The 19934-nt window shown below is 33.4% G+C and overlaps 1 protein-coding gene across 1 annotated transcript in view; it reads left to right on the top strand.

The window, feature by feature from the left end:
- LOC111711885 (mast/stem cell growth factor receptor Kit) overlaps positions 1 to 19934 on the top strand; it is a 42336-nt gene that overhangs the window by 8510 nt on the left and 13892 nt on the right. The window contains exons 8-21 of the mRNA XM_023486343.1: positions 6521 to 6607; positions 7745 to 7851; positions 9389 to 9441; positions 9944 to 10053; positions 11077 to 11172; positions 12333 to 12444; positions 13280 to 13356; positions 13787 to 13880; positions 14772 to 14873; positions 15350 to 15407; positions 15465 to 15540; positions 16498 to 16564; positions 16939 to 16988; positions 19734 to 19818. Coding sequence (XP_023342111.1) covers positions 6521 to 6607; positions 7745 to 7851; positions 9389 to 9441; positions 9944 to 10053; positions 11077 to 11172; positions 12333 to 12444; positions 13280 to 13356; positions 13787 to 13880; positions 14772 to 14873; positions 15350 to 15407; positions 15465 to 15540; positions 16498 to 16564; positions 16939 to 16988; positions 19734 to 19818 — 1174 coding nt within the window. The remainder of the gene's footprint in view (positions 1 to 6520; positions 6608 to 7744; positions 7852 to 9388; positions 9442 to 9943; positions 10054 to 11076; positions 11173 to 12332; positions 12445 to 13279; positions 13357 to 13786; positions 13881 to 14771; positions 14874 to 15349; positions 15408 to 15464; positions 15541 to 16497; positions 16565 to 16938; positions 16989 to 19733; positions 19819 to 19934) is intronic.

Genomic DNA, 19934 nt, shown 5'->3' with positions numbered 1-19934 from the left:
GGGGGGGGGAAACAATTTTTTTTTCGCGTGCATATCTTATCCCTCCCCTCGGCCCGGTCTTAAATCCTGAAGCCGCCCTTAGAAACTACAGTCTTAAAAAGGAAGCAGAAAACACTGAAATAAATATTATAGTTTCTTAACCTGAGCTGTTTGGCGCTCCTAGTGGTAATATTAGGAACTTCAATAGAAAAGATTGAACCATATACAATAGAAACATTTAAAAATATGAAAAAGACGCTTCATGACAAGGGCAATGCAAATGGTTTGAAATGTGGATTGCCTTTGCGTAGCAAAGTTTCCAAAGTTTCCAAATCTATAACTATCTATCTATCTATCTATCTATCGTGACATAAATGAAAACATTGTTTAAAACGATATATTTATTTACATTTTAACAAACAGTACAAAGGGTTTCGCTTCCATTTTTGTAGAAAAAAAACATGTTGAAGAAAGGAAAAGAGTTTTTCTCGCGCTTTCACATATTTACTCTGCTCCACGACCTTTTCTGCTCTGTGGCAATCCTGTCTTTTCCAGGAATCTATTCTATCCAGGAACTGCTCTGATCTGCAGCATCCCGTCGTTTCCAGGAATCCATTCTATCCCTGAACTGCTCTGCTCTGCAGCATTCCGTCTTTTCCTGAAATATAGACTATCCAGGAACTGCTCTGGTCTGCAGCATTCCGTCTTTTCCAGAAATCTAGACTATCCAGGAACTGCTCTGCTCTGCAGCATCCCGTCTTTTCCAGAAATCTAGACTATCCAGGAACTGCTCTGCTCTGCAGCATTCCGGCCGTCTTTTCCAGAAATCTAGACTATCCAGGAACTGCTCTGCTCTGCAGCATCCCGTCTTTTCCAGGAATCCATTCTATCCAGCAACTGCTCTGCTCTGCAGCATTCCGTCTTTTCCTGAAATTTAGACTATCCAGGAACTGCTCTGCTCTGCAGCATCCCGTCTTTTCCAGAAATCTAGACTATCCAGGAACTGCTCTGCTCTGCAACATCCCGTCTTTTCCAGAAATATAGACTATCCAGCAACTGCTCTGCTCTGCAGCATTCCGTCTTTTTCTGAAATCTAGACTATCCAGGAACTGCTCTGCTCTGGAGCATCCTGTCTTTTCCAGAAATCTAGACTATCCAGGAACTGCTCTGCTCTGCATCATTCCGTCTTTGCCAGGAATCTTTCTATCCAGGAACCGCTCTGCTCTGCAGCATTCGGTCTTTTCCAGGTATCTTTCTATCCAGAAACTGCTCTGCTCTGCAGCATCCCGTCTTTTCTAGGTATCTTTCTATCCAGGAACTGCTCTGATCTGCAGCATCCCGTCTTTTCCTGGAATCTTTCTATCCAAGAACTGCTCTGCTCTACAGCATCCCGTCTTTTCCAGAAATCTAGACTATCTAGGAACTGCTCTGCTCTGCTCTGCAGCATCCCGTCTTTTCCAGGAATCTAGACTATCCAGACACTGCTCTTCTCTGCAGCATCCCGTATTTTCTAGGAATCTAGACTATCCAGGAACTGCTCTACTCTGCTGCATCCCGTCTTTTCCAGAAATCTAGACTATCCAGGAACTGCTCTGCTTTGCAGCATCCCGTCTTTTCCAGAAATCTAGACTATCCAGGAACTGCTCTACTCTGCTGCATCCCGTCTTTTCCAGAAATCTAGACTATCCAGGAACTGCTCTGCTCTGCATCATCCTTTCTTTTCCAGGAACTGCTCTGCTCTGCAGCATCCCTTCTTTTCCAGGAATCTATTCTATCCATGGAAGCTGCTCTGCTCCATGCAGTATCCCGTCTTTTCCAGGAATATATTCCATATAGGAACTGCTCTGCTCTGCAGCATCCCGTCTATTACAGGAATATATTCCATCTAGGAAATGCTATGCTCTGCAGCATCGTTTGTTTTCCAGAAATATATTCCACTCACGAACTGCTTCTCAGCTCTGCAGAACCCAGCAGAAATAAAATCAACACTCTCATCTCAAAACTCCAGTAGCGTAGAATTTTTTCCTGTACTCAAAACATACACTAGCTGTTTTACACATTTGAGAATCTAAATAATCATCGATTCTACTGCTGCTTCGGACTTAAATCAATGTTTTTTAGTCTCCAATTTACATCCCAACGGAGAGCCATCTTTCTTCAATCATATGCTGTCTTATTATGATTCCCGGATTTTCTAATTTGTACTCGGGGATTACTAACATTTTGGATTGTTCGGAACAATTTCTTGAATATATTCGATATTGATGTTCACATCTATCAATATATTGAAAAAAGTTGGATTTATTTTCTATATAGTTGTATGTGTCCATCGAATATTTTCAATTTTACTAAATAAAAACTATCAATATATTTCGTCCGTTGGATGGTTGTGTCCAACCTACAAACTTTTTATCTTATATCTGTATATGTATCTATATATAAATCTATATATCTATCTATCTATCTATCTATCTATCTATCTATCTATCTATCTATCTATATTTCTATCTTCTATCTATACATTTATCTATCTACAGTGTATCTAAAAAAACGGGGAATAAGGAATAAGGATCGTATTTTCAAGATTGAGACCATTTGATAAATGAATTTATAATTTCCGATTCTACTTGAAAAAGAAAGAAAAGAAAAGAAAAGTTTTTGAGAGAGATGAATCTTTCCACTTGAAAACGCATAAGCGCACAGAATAAAGATGATTTTTTTTATCAAGTGTCGTTTTCATGCGTTTATGCGCGGCGCACAGAAACATGATTTTGACAAATCAAATAAAACTTTTGAAGAGATTAATCTTTGCACTTCTAAATGCATAAGCGCACAGAAAAAAATGTGTGAATCAAGTGACATTTTGATGTTTTTTTTTTACTAGGCGAACAGACGCACGGAAAAAATGACATCTAACCCCAATATTGATTTTGGGGCTATTTACATCTAGAGGTCTACTACAGAGTTTCTAGTTCTTACTTTCAGAGCATACAGGGTTACCCACAAAGGATGAGACTGTAAAGACGACCAAAAACTCTGAAAATGTGACGATCCTAAGGTTAGACTAGGTATTCTGCCTAAGATGAAGTGATCTAATGGCTTATATATTATGATATATAGCAAAGAAAGACACAAAGTTAACAGTTGCAGGGAATCATGAATTTAATGAAACAGACATTATACATTCCGCGCAGTCGTCTCTGAAGTCTCATCCTTTCATAAAGATGTAAGTTTTGTAATCCAAATTGAATAGGAGATAACAAGATTTTTTTTTCAGTAACATTACGAAAATAAACGTCTTTCGGAAGATACAGCGGAACTATGAAATAGAAGGAAGACTGTTCAACTCTAATTATGATTTTAATTTAGTCCAATGAACATAAAACTATGGCATAGAAGGAAGACTGTTCAACTCTAATTATGATTTTAATTTAGTCCAATGAACATAAAACTATGGCATAGAAGGAAGACTGTTCAACTCTAATTATGATTTTAATTTAGTCCAATAAACATAAAACTATGGAATAGAAGGAAGACTGTTCAACTCTAATTATGATTCTAATTAGTCCAATGTACATAAAACTATGGAATAGAAGGAAGACTGTTCAACTCTAATTATGATTTTAATTAGTCCAATGTACATAAAACTATGGAATAGAAGGAGGACTGTTCAACTCTAATTATGATTCTAATTAGTTCAATGAACATAAAACTATGGAATAGAAGGAAGACTGTTCAACTCTATTTATGATTCTAATTAGTCCATTGTACATAAAACACAACAAAAGTGCAGAATCTCCATTCTTCTTGTTTAGTTGGTTTTTAAGCTATATACTCTTAATTAGTCCAATGAACATGAAACACGACAAAAGTGCAGAATCTCTTTGCTTTATAACATGTTGCAAAAAGATTCACAACCTTCATCTAATAAATAATATGGAAGATACCATCGTTCTTTTAGATTGAAAGTGTTTAATTCTGATTCAGAAATGCGGGAGTCACTGTTGTAGAAAAACTTCAAATAAAAAGCTCAGTTTTCAAGAAACAAAATCATGAATACTTGATGAGATACAGCTTTCAAGGGTACCATTGTGAATTGAAGATTCCCCCATTATAAATGGGGGATCACATGAATTCACAATTACAGTAGCTCTCGCAATCCAAGGGTGGCTTTCACCTAAGAAGGAATAAGGCCCCTATTTGTGAAATACTATTATATAATTATTCGTAATTATTTTTAGAGTTTTGGGTCGTCTTTACAGTCTGATCCATTGTGGGTAACCCTTAACACCATTGTGTCCATAATTTTATCGGTACGAAGATAGAACACAGAGTTAAACCTGCAACATCTGAAACATTTATGATTTATCGGCTTCCAACTCTGTAAACACATTTTTTATTTTGAAAAATACCATCAAGAGGGGGCCGGAGGTAGTGTTTATATTCTGGACAATAATGGTGATAGATGTGATTGACTTACTCCTGTCGGCCTACTAATCAGCCTGAAAAAATGAAGAGGAATGGGGAAGTAGAATCATGAAATTGAAGGATATGAATAACAGGTGATTCAGTCTTCTTAAATATAAAAAGGATCTTATAGTCTTGATGTAAATTTAATCAGTAGACTGACACATTCAAATCTCAAAATCAGAAAGACAATATCCAAAATGTAATAAAACTGTAGTCCTAAAAAGACCGACGAAAACTATCTAGAATTTTCGTACAGGTTTTTAAACTTCTGTGGGGGTCTTTAGCGTTATTCTTGTGCACTACAAAAGAAAAATGTTCAAGTATGCTGAGAAAACCGGTTTTTAATTAAATTTCGTGGATTTTATCAAAATAATTCGTTCATTTGTAAAGAAATTGAATCACATTCGTTTTAAAATATTGCATAAAATATAGATTATTGTTTGAATTATAAACTAACACAAGGAGTTGATGAAATTAAAATAAAAAAAATGTTTAACAAATTTTTTAACAATTTTTAGCTTGTTTTACCATGATACTGAAATCCATTTCTGACTGCAGTTGCAGGTTGTAATAATTTGATTTTTTATCACTTCTTTATCCATCTTATCTTGCTAGAAAATCAGGAATTATATTTCCCAAGACTTGCGAATTTGAATCTGTCTATTTATGGCAAATAAGAGATTTGCACACCATAGGGCAGAGAATTGTGCAAAATAGTTTTGCACACGTATCTGAATAGGGTTTGATGGTATGACTATATGACAACATATTCACCATTTTTAACATGACCTTCTCACGGGCAGCCGTAGTACATTTGAATTTCCGAGTCGGGTCAACCTTTCCGGTCCCAGTTTGTACTGTATCGCCCGGACATTGGGTAAATAAAGCAGGCACTCAATAGGGCTAGCAGGTGCAACAAGGTTGACGCGGTCAGACTTTAAGTTTAATTTACTTTTACTAAAAGGTCAGAGGTGCGTGTTACGGTGTTCTGACCATGGATAAAGATAGATTGCGATAAAACGACATTTTTCATCTTGAAAGATATAAATGTACAGAGATGTTTTAAAGATATTCCTGTTATATAGATTACCTAGGTCGGTTGTGAATATTGGCTTTTCTTATGTCATTGAGTACTTGTGGTGTACATGAGTTCTGTAAAAATAAATTTAAGTTAGTTTAGTCCTTCTCATGTCCTTCTTCAGTTCTTATTTGGCATCCCCACCCCTCAGTTTTTTGCTCAGTGCTATAATTTTATGAACAATTAATCAACTTAATATTTCTTATCTTTATAAATTAAAAGTATTAAAAGATTCGTTGAAAAAATGATTTTTTTTCTAAATTCGTAGCACGTTTTCAGAATTAGTTTTTTAAATTATTAAATAATGACGACATAAAATGTAAAAAAGTTCTAAAATAAACTACAGACGTCAAGTATAAGAGCATGTTGAGAAAATAAAAATTAATCTTATCATAGAAAATAAGTATTCTTGTTCAATTATTAGTTTCTATTTTCTCATTATTCACAAAGATTTTCGCAGATTTTCTAGAATTATTATTGAAAAAACGACATTTGAAGAATTTTAAGAAATATGCGAATAAATTCAAAGAAAATAAGAAATTCAATGCAATAATGAAAACGAAATAATCGATTTAAGCATCGATTTATTGACAAATTTCTTTTGAGAAATATGTACCTAACCATCTAATTAGATAACTGTATAATTTTTACTTTATTTTTCTTTGTCGTTATTTAAAAATAAAAAAAAATAATTCTGAAAACGTATCCACCCCCAAAGTAGGAGTTTTGAACGTCGAATTTGCGCTCAAACTCAGGATTTACAGATCTTTAAAAGATTTAATATGTCTCAACTAAATCCGAAAGAAGTTTTCCACAACACTGCATACTCAGTTCAACTACCTTACATAGCTGGTCACTCCCTTTAAAGAACACATAAAATATTAAAATATTTTTAGATATCAATTATATACGAAAAGTAATTATTAAGGTAGTGCTGAACTGTGGAGCTAGTGGGGACACTGAACCCTCGATTCTTAAAAAAGTATATTTTAGGTAGTGCTGAACTGTGGGGCTAGTGGGGACCCTGAACCCTCCTTGGTTTGGAGAAGGAGTGAGGCGAACCACATACAAAACCTTCAGGTTTAGTACATTAACAGAATACAAAACCTTCAGGTTTAGTACATTAACAGAATACAAAACCTTCAGGTTTAGTACATTAACAGAATACAAAACCTTCAGGTTCAGTACATTGACAGAATACAAAACCTTCAGGTTTAGAACATCTAAAGAATATTGAGTTACCAAGCCAGCCTGTATTATCCTTTAAAGGGACTGTAAGCGTAAATTCAAGCGACCCTCCGTGTAAAGATGACAATGCCCGATTTACAGCGATGCCTTAAATTTGTCTTGTCAATTATAATTAGATATGCATTATTTTCTTCATTAAAATTGTTTAAGTTCATTTGTGGTTTCCCTCCAAAAGCGATAAAATAAATATTTTTCGAATCAGAAAAACGACGGATATTCTACATTTTGATCAGATAATGGTTTCAAGGGTACCGTTGTAATTCTGGCACTACTATCTTCACTTCAAGGTTCATCACTTTATGGCCTAGTTATTTTCGACACCTTTGAACCAAGCTGACATGGCCCAGTTTTAGAAGTTTTAAAAAACTTGTACATAGAAAGGTTTAACAAGTTTCGCAAAGTATGCATCTATTTTCATAGCACTTCTTAAAAAGTTCAATTTTAGACCCATACTTCGAATTTATAGGCTATAATAATGCCTAGAGATTAAATTCTTCAATGGATCCCCTGCAACTGGATTTAATCTCCTATAATGGACTCAATGTTTAGGATTACTCAATGGATCCCCTGCAGTTGAATTTAATCTCCTTTAGTGGATCCAATGTTCATAATTCCTCAATGAATCCATTGGAGATGAATTAAACCTTTTATAACGGATCCAATGTTTAGAAATACTCAATGGATCCCCTGGAGATGGATTTAATCTCCTTTAATGGATCCAATGTTTAGAAATACTAAATGGATCCCTTGGAGATGGATTTAGTCTCCTTTAATGGATCCAATGTTTAGAATTCCTCAATGTATCCCTTGCAGCTCGATTTAATCTCCTTTAATGGATCCAATGTTTAAAAATACTTGCTGAATCCCTTGGAGATGGATTTAATCTCCTTTAATGGATCCAATGTTTAGAAATACTCATTGGATCCCTTGGAACTGGATTTAATCTCCTATATTTGATCAAATGTTTAGAACTCCTCGATGGATCCCCTGGAACTGGATTTAATCTCCTACAACGGCTCAACCCTTGTTATTGAATACTTTCATAGTAAACATGTTGGTACCTACACCTGTATCAGGTACTTTCATACTAAACATGTTGGTACCTACACCTGTATCAGGTACTTTCATACTAAACATGTTGGTACCTACACCTGTATTAGGTATCTTTCATACTAAACATGTTGCTACCTACGTACACATGTATTAGGTACTTTCATACTAAACATGTTGCTACCTACACCTGTATTAGGTACTTTCTTTATTAATCAATCAATCAAGTATTTAATTATCCATTAATAAAACAATTGTCTTATAACCAATCAATCGATCAATTGTCTATTAATTAGTGAATCAACCAATTATGAGTTAATCAATAATTAATTATCCTATATTGATCAATTAACAAATAAAGCATCTATTGATCAATTAATAGATACATTATATATTGATCAATCAATGGTCTATTTGTCAATTAATCAATAAATCTAATATTCATCGATTAATCAATCAACTATCTATCTATCTCTCTGTTTTTCAATCAATCAATCATCTATTAATCAATCAATGAATCAAGTCTCTATGAATGTTCTAACCAATAAACTATCTATTGATGGATTAAGCAATCAACTATCTGAAAATCAATCAATCATTTTCAAAGTTATCATTCAATCAATTGTCTTTTGTTAAATTAATCAATAAATCATTTATGAATTGCTCAAAAAATCAATAAATAGATAAATAAATAAATAAAATCAGGTACTCAAGTTATAATCACAAATCCACCAAAACATCAGGATATGGAAATTCAAAGACAATGATAATGTTTTTATTTTATTCTAATATTTTTTTGTGATACCCTGGTCCCTGAGCATCGGACCCCCAGAAAACTTTGGAATAAGAAGACGACATTTATGCAATCTTATGTGCAATTGATATTGTCATCAAGGGAAACATTGATATTAGATTGAAAAACGACTTTGTCAGTGAAAAGGGTGCGTCTGTGCAAGGATATAATGCAAGGAAAGTTATTTCAGAGGTGTACGCATTTTTTGTACTGCAGTGTACTGTCTTTGGGCGGAAAAGTAAACACAAGACGGATTGTACAGCCTGACATGGAATCAATTTTCACAAAAATAATCTATGAAATATTCTGGTCATAGGAAACTATTATGTGAATTTTCAAAATTATTCTTGTTCACAAATTCCGCCCAGAGATAACTGGTTTCAATATGCACGTAGAGTATACGCGACCGCAATTAACTGTCCTTGCATTAGTACCTTGCGTCTGTGTAACTGCACCATGCGATGTGTTCATTGCACATTCTAAAATCATAATTTAAGTTTAAAAGTCGTCTTCTTATTCCACAATTTACGGGTCCTACTGTATAAAGAAATTTAAAAAAACATGGATATGGTCAGAACATTTTTTTCAATTGGAAAAAGCCATTTAGTAAAAAATAATCGATAAGTTAAAAAGTTTGAATTTATTACTTAAGAGATAATCCAAAAGTAACATGGTTTTGATCAGAAAATCAATTAAAAACATTTTAAAAAATTGAGAAAAGGCTTTTAATAAATAAAACACCGATAAGCTGAAGGTTTATTTTCCCTTAGGGAAAGCTTGGCTGGAAAACTGGTGGGCTTCAAACATCTCATCATTTATAGCGGTAAATATACACTCTTAACCCTATCCCAGTTGGGCTATATTTGTCTTATATAGAGGGGGGGGGGGGATTTATTGTGGTGTATGACTTTTATTGAGATTTTATATGCCAGCTTATTAAAATCATTAGACCTCTAACTTGTTTAATTAAGGTGCTATGGAGGTTCTAAAAAAAGTATGTTGGAAAAATGTTAAAAATATAAATTTTATTTTTGACAAATGACAAATGTTACTTCATCTTTTTCTTTTTCTAGATCTGTAGCTCAAATAATACAAAAGTCATCGCCTATTTTATTTTTCATAAAGAACCAACCAGCCGTTTGACCGACCTTTCTTTTTGCTAATTTCAATTATGAAGTTGAATAATTGGGATTGAAAATATTATAAAATTTTGAATGCCATTATTGTAACTTTCACTTATTTTTATTTTCATGAGGGAACACAATTTTGTGGTGTACGGGTATTAAAATTCTATAACTGTATCATAGTAATAAAATTTATTTTAGAAGATTTGACTCCTCAGATAGCCAAGGGATTAGTGGGAGGTTTTGCTTTCTTTGTTCTTTGCTTCTTTATTCTGTTTGGATCTGTGATTTACTATTTTAGGAAACACAAGGTAACTTACAAAGTAAAAGATACAGAGCTTAAAACTTTAGAATGGTGGATATCAAGATTAATGCTTAAACTCCTGGTTTTACTAAACCCAAAATTTTAGAACGCATTCGATATCCAAGAAAGAAGTTAAAAGTTTAACCAATCAGAGTGTCATGTTAAGATGTACTCTTTAACTTTTGAAAAACCGGTTTTGATTTCTGGTATTGCAATGGTGTCATATCAGTTGAACTAAACATCGATGAACGAACTTAAGTTTTGGATTAATGTTTATTAATGTTTATTATTAATGTTTATTTCCTGAAAATAGGATATTTTAAATTCAAAAGTAACTTGCGGATTTCTGAAGTCAGATAAACGGCGTAATCGACCACATCATTGACCACACAAAAATATAATGTTGGTCCCAATGTGAATCTGGCCCTTTGTAAATGGAGATACAATTGAAATTACGTCCATACGGCCCCTGTGATTAATGTAAAATTCTGTTTACAAACGGAAAAGGAAAAACACAATAATTAAAATTTGTTTGTTAAACTGAATTACTTTAAATCTGGACTGTTTAAAGGTGTTTTATCATTTTCTTAAAGGGACTGTAAACGTGATTTCAAGCTACCCTCTATTTTTCAAACCAATAAAGATGAATACACACATAGATAAATATCTATCTTGTATCTATCTATATATCTATCTATTTATGGGAAGATATTGTTGTTAATTGCTTCTTTAAACAATTTTCTCCTAAGTTAAAAATAAAATAACATGAGCTGAAAACTTCAGAATGGGATATTCTTAATCCCGATCAGTTAAATAATCTGGAGATTAATAGCAAGAGGAGAACAAGCATTATTTAATCTGGAGATTAAGAAAAAAAAAGGAGATCAAGCATTAATCTCAATATCCACTATTCTAAAGTTTTCAGCTATGGATGTCTGATTTAAACTTTCATGAGACCAGTTCAGTTGTTAATCCTGCATGCCACCCTAAAAATGAAGGCATTTAAAAATATGATTAAAAACTGGTTTAGATGATGAGAGAGCAGCTGACCCAGGCAGAGATATCCCTGTTCTTGATGGGAGATCCAGCTTCTATCAATTATAATTCTTCAACTTTCCAGGATCAGGTTTTAATCTTTTATAGTTTCTACTCATTAATCATAGATTAATAACAGCACAGATAGAACACTTGATGTCGTCTTTTCAATATTAAGGGGGGTTTCGTTCACAATAACCCTGAGAAAAAAAAAAGGAGTAACGCGCATGCTGCGTTGAATTATTAGACAGAGAGAGAGCCTGTTCTACGCCGCATGCGTGTAACTCCTTCGAGCCTCTGCCTCAGAGTTGTTGTGAATGAAAAACCCCTAAATCTTGAAAAGACGACATCTAGTGTTCTAGATGGTGTATTTTTGGACCTACGCTCATCCCCTTTACTGCCCATCCGACCTACAAGCACGTGGTTTTAACAGCTGTGGTAGGTCCGATGCACTGTAGGTCGGATGGGCACGTTAAAAACAGCATATTGGTGCATCCGACCTACTTTAAGCTGTCGCTTGGACACGAATTAGTAGGTCTGATGGGCCTTTTTCGTAGGTCGGATGGGCATTTTTCGTAGGTCGGATGGCCATTTTTTGTAGGTCGGATGTGCACTTTTCGTAGGTCGGATGGGCATTTTTCGTAGGTCGGATGAGCATTTTTCTTAGGTCGGATGGGCACATTTTTCGTTTGCCCATCCGACCTACGAAAAATGCCCATCCGACCTACAAAAAGTGCCCATCCGACCTACAAAAAATGCCCATCCGACCTACGAAAAATGCCCATCCGACCTACAAAAAGTGCCCATCTGACCTACAAAATTGATTGGCCGTCCGACAGCTACAATTAATTATTTCTACCCTACTGCGGTTTAGGCATGACAAAAGCTGCTGAATAGGTCGGATGGGCAAGAAGATATGCCCATCCAACCTACAGCTGTCGTAGGTCAGATGTTGTAGTAGGTCGGATGGGCAGTATAGCGGATGGGCAATAGGACGGATGAGCAGTAGAGCGGATCAACATTACCAGTGTTCTATCTGTGTTGTTATTAATCTATGTTAACAATCCTTTCTTTCTTCAGTGATCAATTTTTTTTCTCAATTTGATCTTTTATCTAAATGATTAATTTTTTCCTCAATTTGATTATTTTTTTCTCAATGTTATCAATTTTTTTCTCTAAGTGATAAATTTTTATGAAAAAGTGATAATTGATCAATATTTATCTCTTAATATGATCAATATATGTATTAAGGTGTCCCTGCTCCCCTATGATCCTGGTTTAGAGTTCCCAAAGGAACGCTTAAAGCTTGGAAAACAGATTGGATCTGGAGCCTTTGGCAGAGTTCTTAGAGCAGAAGCATTAGGCAAGACTTTAATTTTTTAAAGAAAACGTTACAACTTTTCTTTATGAACGTGTATCTATTTAGTGTAATTTTAAGATGTTATTTAAAGATATAATTAATTAAAAATAATAGTGGTAACCTTTAAATTTATTTCTGTGCATGCATTGGTAATTTTTTATTTTCTATATATATGAAAGTAATAAGTCGTGGTTTTCTAAAATCCTATCTAGAATTATTTACAAAACTTTTAAGAGACCAAGAAATAATATCTTCCATGTTATTGATCAGATTTCAAGAGCATGACCGCGCGATTTTCAATGGTACCATTTCAACCTTTTAGATCAATAATGAAGAAGATATTGTTGTTTTTCTAGCTTGGAAAGTTTCTAATTCTGCTAATTTCCTCTTATTGATTTTGCAGCAAAAGTCGTTTCTGTTAAAAGATAATAACACATCCATATACAATACTTAATTTAAATCATTTCAAAAATGTTGAAAATGGAGACCAGATTTATGTTATAATTTTAATGCAGTTTTGGATAATGATATACTTGATAATTTTACCGCTCATTCCTTGAATATTACTAATAGTAAAACTTGCTTTAAAATAAAGCTCATGTATAATTATAAAAAATGCTCTTGTAATTTTAACATGTAATTTTTGTTAAATTCCATTACATTACGAAAATAAAAAAATATCTAGTTTTAAAAAAAAAGATTTTGCAGCAAAATAATGAAGTTTCAAAGTGAAAAACATTGATAACTAATTCATTCTTGTATCTTGAACAGAAAATGATTTAAATTGAATGACGGGTCACTTGAAATTACTTTAGAACGTTACACTTCCGTATTTCAGGAATTGACCCAGCAAAGGCAATTACAACTGTAGCTGTGAAAACCCTGAAACCCCAGTCTGGAAAATATCAAATTCAGGAAAAGAATGGAACAAAAAATATTATAAAATCATTATAAACTTTTTTCTGATATTTTTTTTGAAAATTTACAAAACATTCTGGCTTTTTACTTGTGTTAAAGTATTCTGTGAATTGTCTTTTTGTGAAAGGAACTGCGTTTTTGTCACAAACTCTGATAATTAATCCCATATTTCAAACTATGAATTTTGTTGGATAAAACAATTTCTAAGCTTGAGATATCAAAGTTGCAAAGATTTAGAGATTAGTAAATTGGAGTTTTTGGCAAAAACTCAATTACCGCCAGCTTAAATATTTTGCCGTTTTCATAGATTGTTTACTTTTTTATTATTTCTACTCCTTGAGCACTTTGATTGATAAAGGAGCTAATACAAACATCTTGAATCAAATAATTGTTAAAAATATTTCAAATTTGTTTTATTTGATTAAAGGCACTAATGTCAGAATTGAAAATACTTTCTCATCTGGGGACTCATCCTAATGTTCTAAATCTGCTTGGTGCTATTACAACTAACCTTTCATTAGGTAAAATCTATCTAATGTCGCCAGCTGATCAGACATTTATCAGCTGATAAGCCAAAAATCACCTAATTAGACATTAATACGCTGATAAGACATTATTCAGCTAATTTTACATCAATCAGCTGAGCAAAAATTCATCAGTTAATTAAACATTAAACAGCTGATTTGATATTATTCAGCGGACTTAAAATAAATCCGACATTAAGTAGCTAAATAGATACAGATAAGCTGATCAGACACAATCAGCTGATTATACACAAATCAGCTGATTAAAGTACGTCTATAACTACTTAGCGAATAGACTTTCAATCAGTTTATTGTTGAATTTTCTCTGATTTTCTGAAAACCAATTCAAAGATTGAGAAATGAGACACTTTTTGATTGATTGATTGATATTTCTTCAAATAGAGCAATTAGGTTTTCAAATAAGATTTATCATCACTTTTCACTCCAGTGAGAAGAATATTTTTTATCAATTTCAGAATTTCTTTTTTAACAATGATTTGTAATAAATCGTGGCATAACTTAATTTTCTGTGGCTATATAATAATGAAAATATGTTTAATTGTAATATGTATTTACGCGCATCCATAAGCTTTTTAGTCAATATATTTTCTTAATAAAGCCTAAAGAGTTGCAATCTTAAAGTATCTGAGAGATACAATCCAATAAACTTTCTCTTTTACAGGTTAATAATACACAAAGATTATATTCAATGTAAAACTCCCTGTAGTCTCATCTTTAAGGATTATTTTATATTTCAGGATTAATAAACGGACTCTAATTTCAAATTTGTTTATTATTTTATTTTTTTAGAGAAGTATTTTGATTTGATTTTCTGCATTGAAGAATTATTTTTTTCGAAAATATTTCATTCACATTGTACATTTTCAGGGGAACTGTATATGATAGTTGAATACTGTAAGTTTGGGAATTTACAGAAGTTTATTCAGTACAACAGAAAGTTCTTTATAGATCAGATCAACCCTTGTACAGGTACATGTTTATATTACTGCAGTACAAAACATTCAACAATTAATAAATTAAAAAAATTTTTGTTTCTTTTTTTGTAGTGCAAGAAGTTACAATTTTTTAATTACATTTGCCCCTTTATTATAGAGATTGTTAATGTAATTACATGTGCCACTTTATTAAAGGGATTGTTAATGTAATTACATTTATTATTGGGTTACTTTCATAATTCACAATAGCACACTAGTTTTAAAACGTTATCTCAGTAACAAAGAAGTTTTCGTCATTTTCGTCATTTTTCAAATTTTGATAAGTGACAAATTCTCTCAATTTCCTTGCTTGTACATACACTAAGATTGACAGAGAAATTGAGCTCATGAATTTCAATTTTCAGATAGAGAAGAACAAAGAAATACTCATATATTTTAAGCATCCCATTTTGGATTGCACATGAAACTTTTTACCTGTTTACCAGTCTCTAAAAATTGTTGTTTTTTAAGGAAAGTTTGATTCTAATTATCCTAAAGACTTGGCTTCAAGATTGGACATCAGTCGAGGGTAAATATCCAGAAAAAATAATATTTTGTGAAAATTGAAAAATATTTTCTTTTTCAGGTACAACGAGAAATTGAACTATGCTTCACTTTGCTTTGAAAACAAGGACAATAATATTCCCAGGCCTTTAACCAGGGTAAACACAAGGACAATAATATTCCCAGGCCTTTAACCAGGGTAAACACAAGGACAATAATATTCCCGGGTCTTTAACCAGGGTAAACAAGGACAATAATATTCCAAGGCCTTTAACCAGGGTAAACAAGGACAATAATATTCCCAGGCCTTTAACCAGGGTAAACAAGGACAATAATATTCCCAGGCCTTTAACCAGGGTAAACAAGGACAATAATATTCCCAGGCCTTTAACCAGGGTAAACAAGGACAATAATATTCCCAGGCCTTTAACCAGGGTAAACAAGGACAATAATATTCCCAGGCCTTTAACCAGGGTAAACACAAAAAATATGAATTTTAAGGCATGAGGTTGCTTGACCCATCTACACCGGCCGGTGGGTCCAAGGTACTAATGCAAGGAAAGTTATTTCAGAGGTGTACGCATTTTTGTACTGCAGTGTACTGTCTTTGGGCGGTAATATAAACACAAGACAGATGTCGAAGTCTGACATGGAATTCTTTTTTACAAAAATAATCTATGAAATATTCTGGTCTTAGGAAACTATTATGTGAATTTTCAAAATTATCAAAATTAAATGCTTTTATCCTCCTCGGATACTACACAAACACTGATGCATCTATTTTTGTTTGCAAATTCCGGCCAGAGAGAACTGGTTTCAATATGTACGCAGAGTATACACGACCGCAATTAACTTTCCTTGCATTAGTACCTTGGGTGGGTCCATTACTGTTTTTGAAAAATAATCAAAATAATTGTTTCAGAATATATGAAGTCAAATTTTTTTGTCTGAAGGAGGTTTCAGAAATGTTGATGTTACAGCTCTAAAACTGAATTGGGGGGGGGAAGGCATCAACGCCCCCCCCCCTACAGCCTGGGTTAGAATGAAAGAAACATGTCAACCCCGGGTTCAACAATTTTAAAATAGTTTCTCAATTAAATTTTTGTTTGAATCAGGAAAACCTTGAAAAGCATACGGTTGGAAATGGAACGAAAACTAGCACATGGTGTCAACAATATCTAGGTCCACTTTTTTACCATTTATTTTTTTTAAATGTTCATAAAAAAATTAATACAAAAGTGTAGAAAATGATTTTGATAGACTTTATCTAGGTAAAGTTTAAAAATAGATTTTTTCAAGTATTAAGCATTATTAAAAAAATGGGTTACAAAGATTTCCAAAGAATAATTTGTAATTTTATTGCTTTATATTTCATTAAAAGCAATTATTTAGATAAAAAACTATTCATTATTCATTGTTGAGGGAAAATTGAGCCTTGGCTTAAAATTTCTGAAAAAAAAATGCAAATGCACAATTTTTAATACTTTATATAAATTAATAAGTTAGATCATAACAAATTCAATTTTTTTTATTCTTAACTTATTTTACTATTTTAGCGGAGAGAGAGGAGAAAAATTTACTTCTTCACAATGCGTTGTCAGTCAAGGTAAAACTTTATAACAAAAAAATTGAAGTTAAATTTTTTTATTTTAAATTCTTATATTGTTAACTTTTAATTATCAATAATATTATATCATTTGATTGATAATTCATTCTTCGATCATGATCATTTTAAGCTATACATACTTTACACTTTGAACTGTAAATACAGTATACAGTATAAAGTGTACACCATTGTACAGTTTAAAATGTACATCATTGTACAGGTACAGTATAAAGTGTACACCATTGTACAGTTTAAAATGTACATCATTGTACAGGTACAGTATAAAGTGTACACCATTGTACAGTTTAAAATGTACATCATTGTACAGGTACAGTATAAAGTGTACACCATTGTACAGTTTAAAATGTACATCATTGTGCAGGTACAGTATAAAGTGTACATCACTGTACAGTATACAGTAAAAAGTATACATCATTGTCATGTACAGTTTATTGTACGGGTATAGTTTCAAATTTACGTCATTGTACACTGTACAGGTACAGTATAAAGTGTACATTGTACACTGTACAATGTACATAAATATTTGGTGTTCAGTAAACAGACTGCACTTTAGTAATGTTTACCCAGACTGATTAAACCAAGCAATGAGCCAGGAAGGAGAATATACATTGTTTTATATGAAAAATATGTAAACAAACCTTAATATGGTTATATTAATGGTTAGAGCTTAACTAGATATTTATTAAACTAAACTGGGAACCCAGCAGTGCCCAGGGTAGTCAGAGTTAGTCCCACCGTTCACCTGCAGTACAGGGTGTCCCACGAAACATGACAGTATGCAAGAGGCCTTGAATGTCGTCTTGATTTTTGATATAATTTGCTGCGTTTATTTGTCAGCCTAATTTTAGAAGTAAATTTCTAGAGATAATAATCACAAAATTCCCCTAGTCCTGCCATTTCCAAAATGTTGTCTGCATTTTTTGTGCTTTCAATATTGCCCGAGATATGAACAATTTCATTTAGATTTCGACAATTTTTCTTTTATTTAACAAAATTGAAATCTGAACCAAATTCTTTATATCTCCGGTAATATTGAAAGCACAAAAAACGCAGACCACTTTTTGGAAATCCCAGGGCTAGAGGAATTATGTGATAATTGTTTTAGTCCCACCGTTTACCTGCTGTAGTGCCCAGGGTAGTCATGGTTAGTCCTACCGTTTACCTGCAGTAGTGCACAGGGTAGTCATAGTTAGTCCTACCGTTTACCTGCAGTAGTGCCCAGAGTAGTCTTAGTTAGTCCCAACGTTTACCTGCAGAAGTGCCCAGGGTAGTCATAGTTCGTCCCACCGTTTACCTGCAGTATTGCCCAGGGTAGTCATAGTTAGTCCCACCGTTTACCTGCAGTAGTGCCCAGGGTAGTCATAGCTAGTCCCACTGTTTACCTGCAGTAGTGCCCAGGATAGTCATAGTTAGTCCCACCGTTTACCTGCAGTAGTGCCCAGGGTAGTCATAGTTAGTCCCACCGTTTACCTGCAGTAGTGCCCAGGGTAGTCATAGTTCAGTCCCACCGTTTACCTGCAGTAGTGCCCAGGGTAGTCATAGCTAGTCCCACCGTTTACCTGCAGTAGTGCCCAGGGTAGTCATAGCTAGTCCTACCGTTTACCTGCAGTAGTGACCAGGGTAGTCATAGTTAGTCCCACCGTTTACCTGAAGTAGTGCCAGGGTAGTCATAGCTAGTCCCACCGTTTACCAAAGCTATGTCAAAAATTACGACCCACCCAACCTAGAATGCCAAAACCAAGCTAAGAACATTTCCGTGGTTCTACCCAGTTCCCCATTAAAAAGTAGGCCTATCGGTCGAGGGTTCATAAGTTATGATCAGACAAACAAACAGACAGACAAACAGAGATTAAAACTTTATATATATAGTGAATCTCAAGCAAAGCATTAAAATCTATCTTATGCAGATCAACGGATTAATTTAGTCCCTTTTAGGTATCTTTTGGTGATCTTATTTCCAAAGTTTGATATCAATATCAAGCCAGAGTAATATATTAAGATGAAACAAATGAAATATTTTGGTGTCCCGTTGGACCATGCAGGGAAAGTTCCGGTTTTACAAAAACTTTGAAATACAAGAACGAACAATTTATATATTGGATTCGATGATTACGTAATAACTGAAATTAAAATATGTTTTGTAATGAGTAATGATCAATGTCGCCTATTTGTGCATAATTTTGCATACTTTTCTCTTTTATTTGTAAAACTACATATTCAAATTATTTAAACAAATTTAAACTACACCATTTAAATATGTATTTATATCTTTGTGTGTGAATAATCTTTATAATTAAAATATAATAATATAATAATAATAATAATAATAATATTTCATAAATTTGAGAACATTTTCGAAATCACGATAATCATTCAATATATTACAGGATTCAGGATTATCTACGGATTCAGATTATTAGAATATATTACAAGATTCAGGAGTATCTGGATTCAGATTATTAGAATATATTACATGATTCAGGAGTATCTGGATTCAGAATTACAAGATTCAGGAGTATCTGGATTCAGATTATTAGAATATATTACAAGATTCAGGAGTATCTGGATTCAGATTATTAGAATATATTACAAGATTCAGGAGTATCTGGATTCAGATTATAAGAATATATAACAGGATTCAGGATTATCTACGGATTCAGATGATAAGATCATATTACAGGATTCAGGATTATCCACGGATTCAGATGATAAGATCTGTTTCAGGATTCAGGAGTATCTACCGATTCAGATTATCCGGACGGAAATACTGAAACCTCATACATAACTTCCACAAAAGGACAAGGAATAGGTAAATATGTCCTATCTGTCCTATCTGTTCTTAGTGTCCTATCTTTTCTAAGTGAACTATCCGTTCTAAGTTTCACAAGTCAAAGTGTCCTATCTTTCATATCTGTCCTATCTTTC

The sequence above is a fragment of the Eurytemora carolleeae genome, unplaced genomic scaffold (assembly GCF_000591075.1).
Source record: "Eurytemora carolleeae unplaced genomic scaffold, Eaff_2.0 scaffold1167, whole genome shotgun sequence".
Taxonomy (NCBI): Eukaryota; Metazoa; Arthropoda; class Copepoda; order Calanoida; family Temoridae; genus Eurytemora; species Eurytemora carolleeae.
This window is presented reverse-complemented; position numbering and strand designations above follow the sequence as displayed.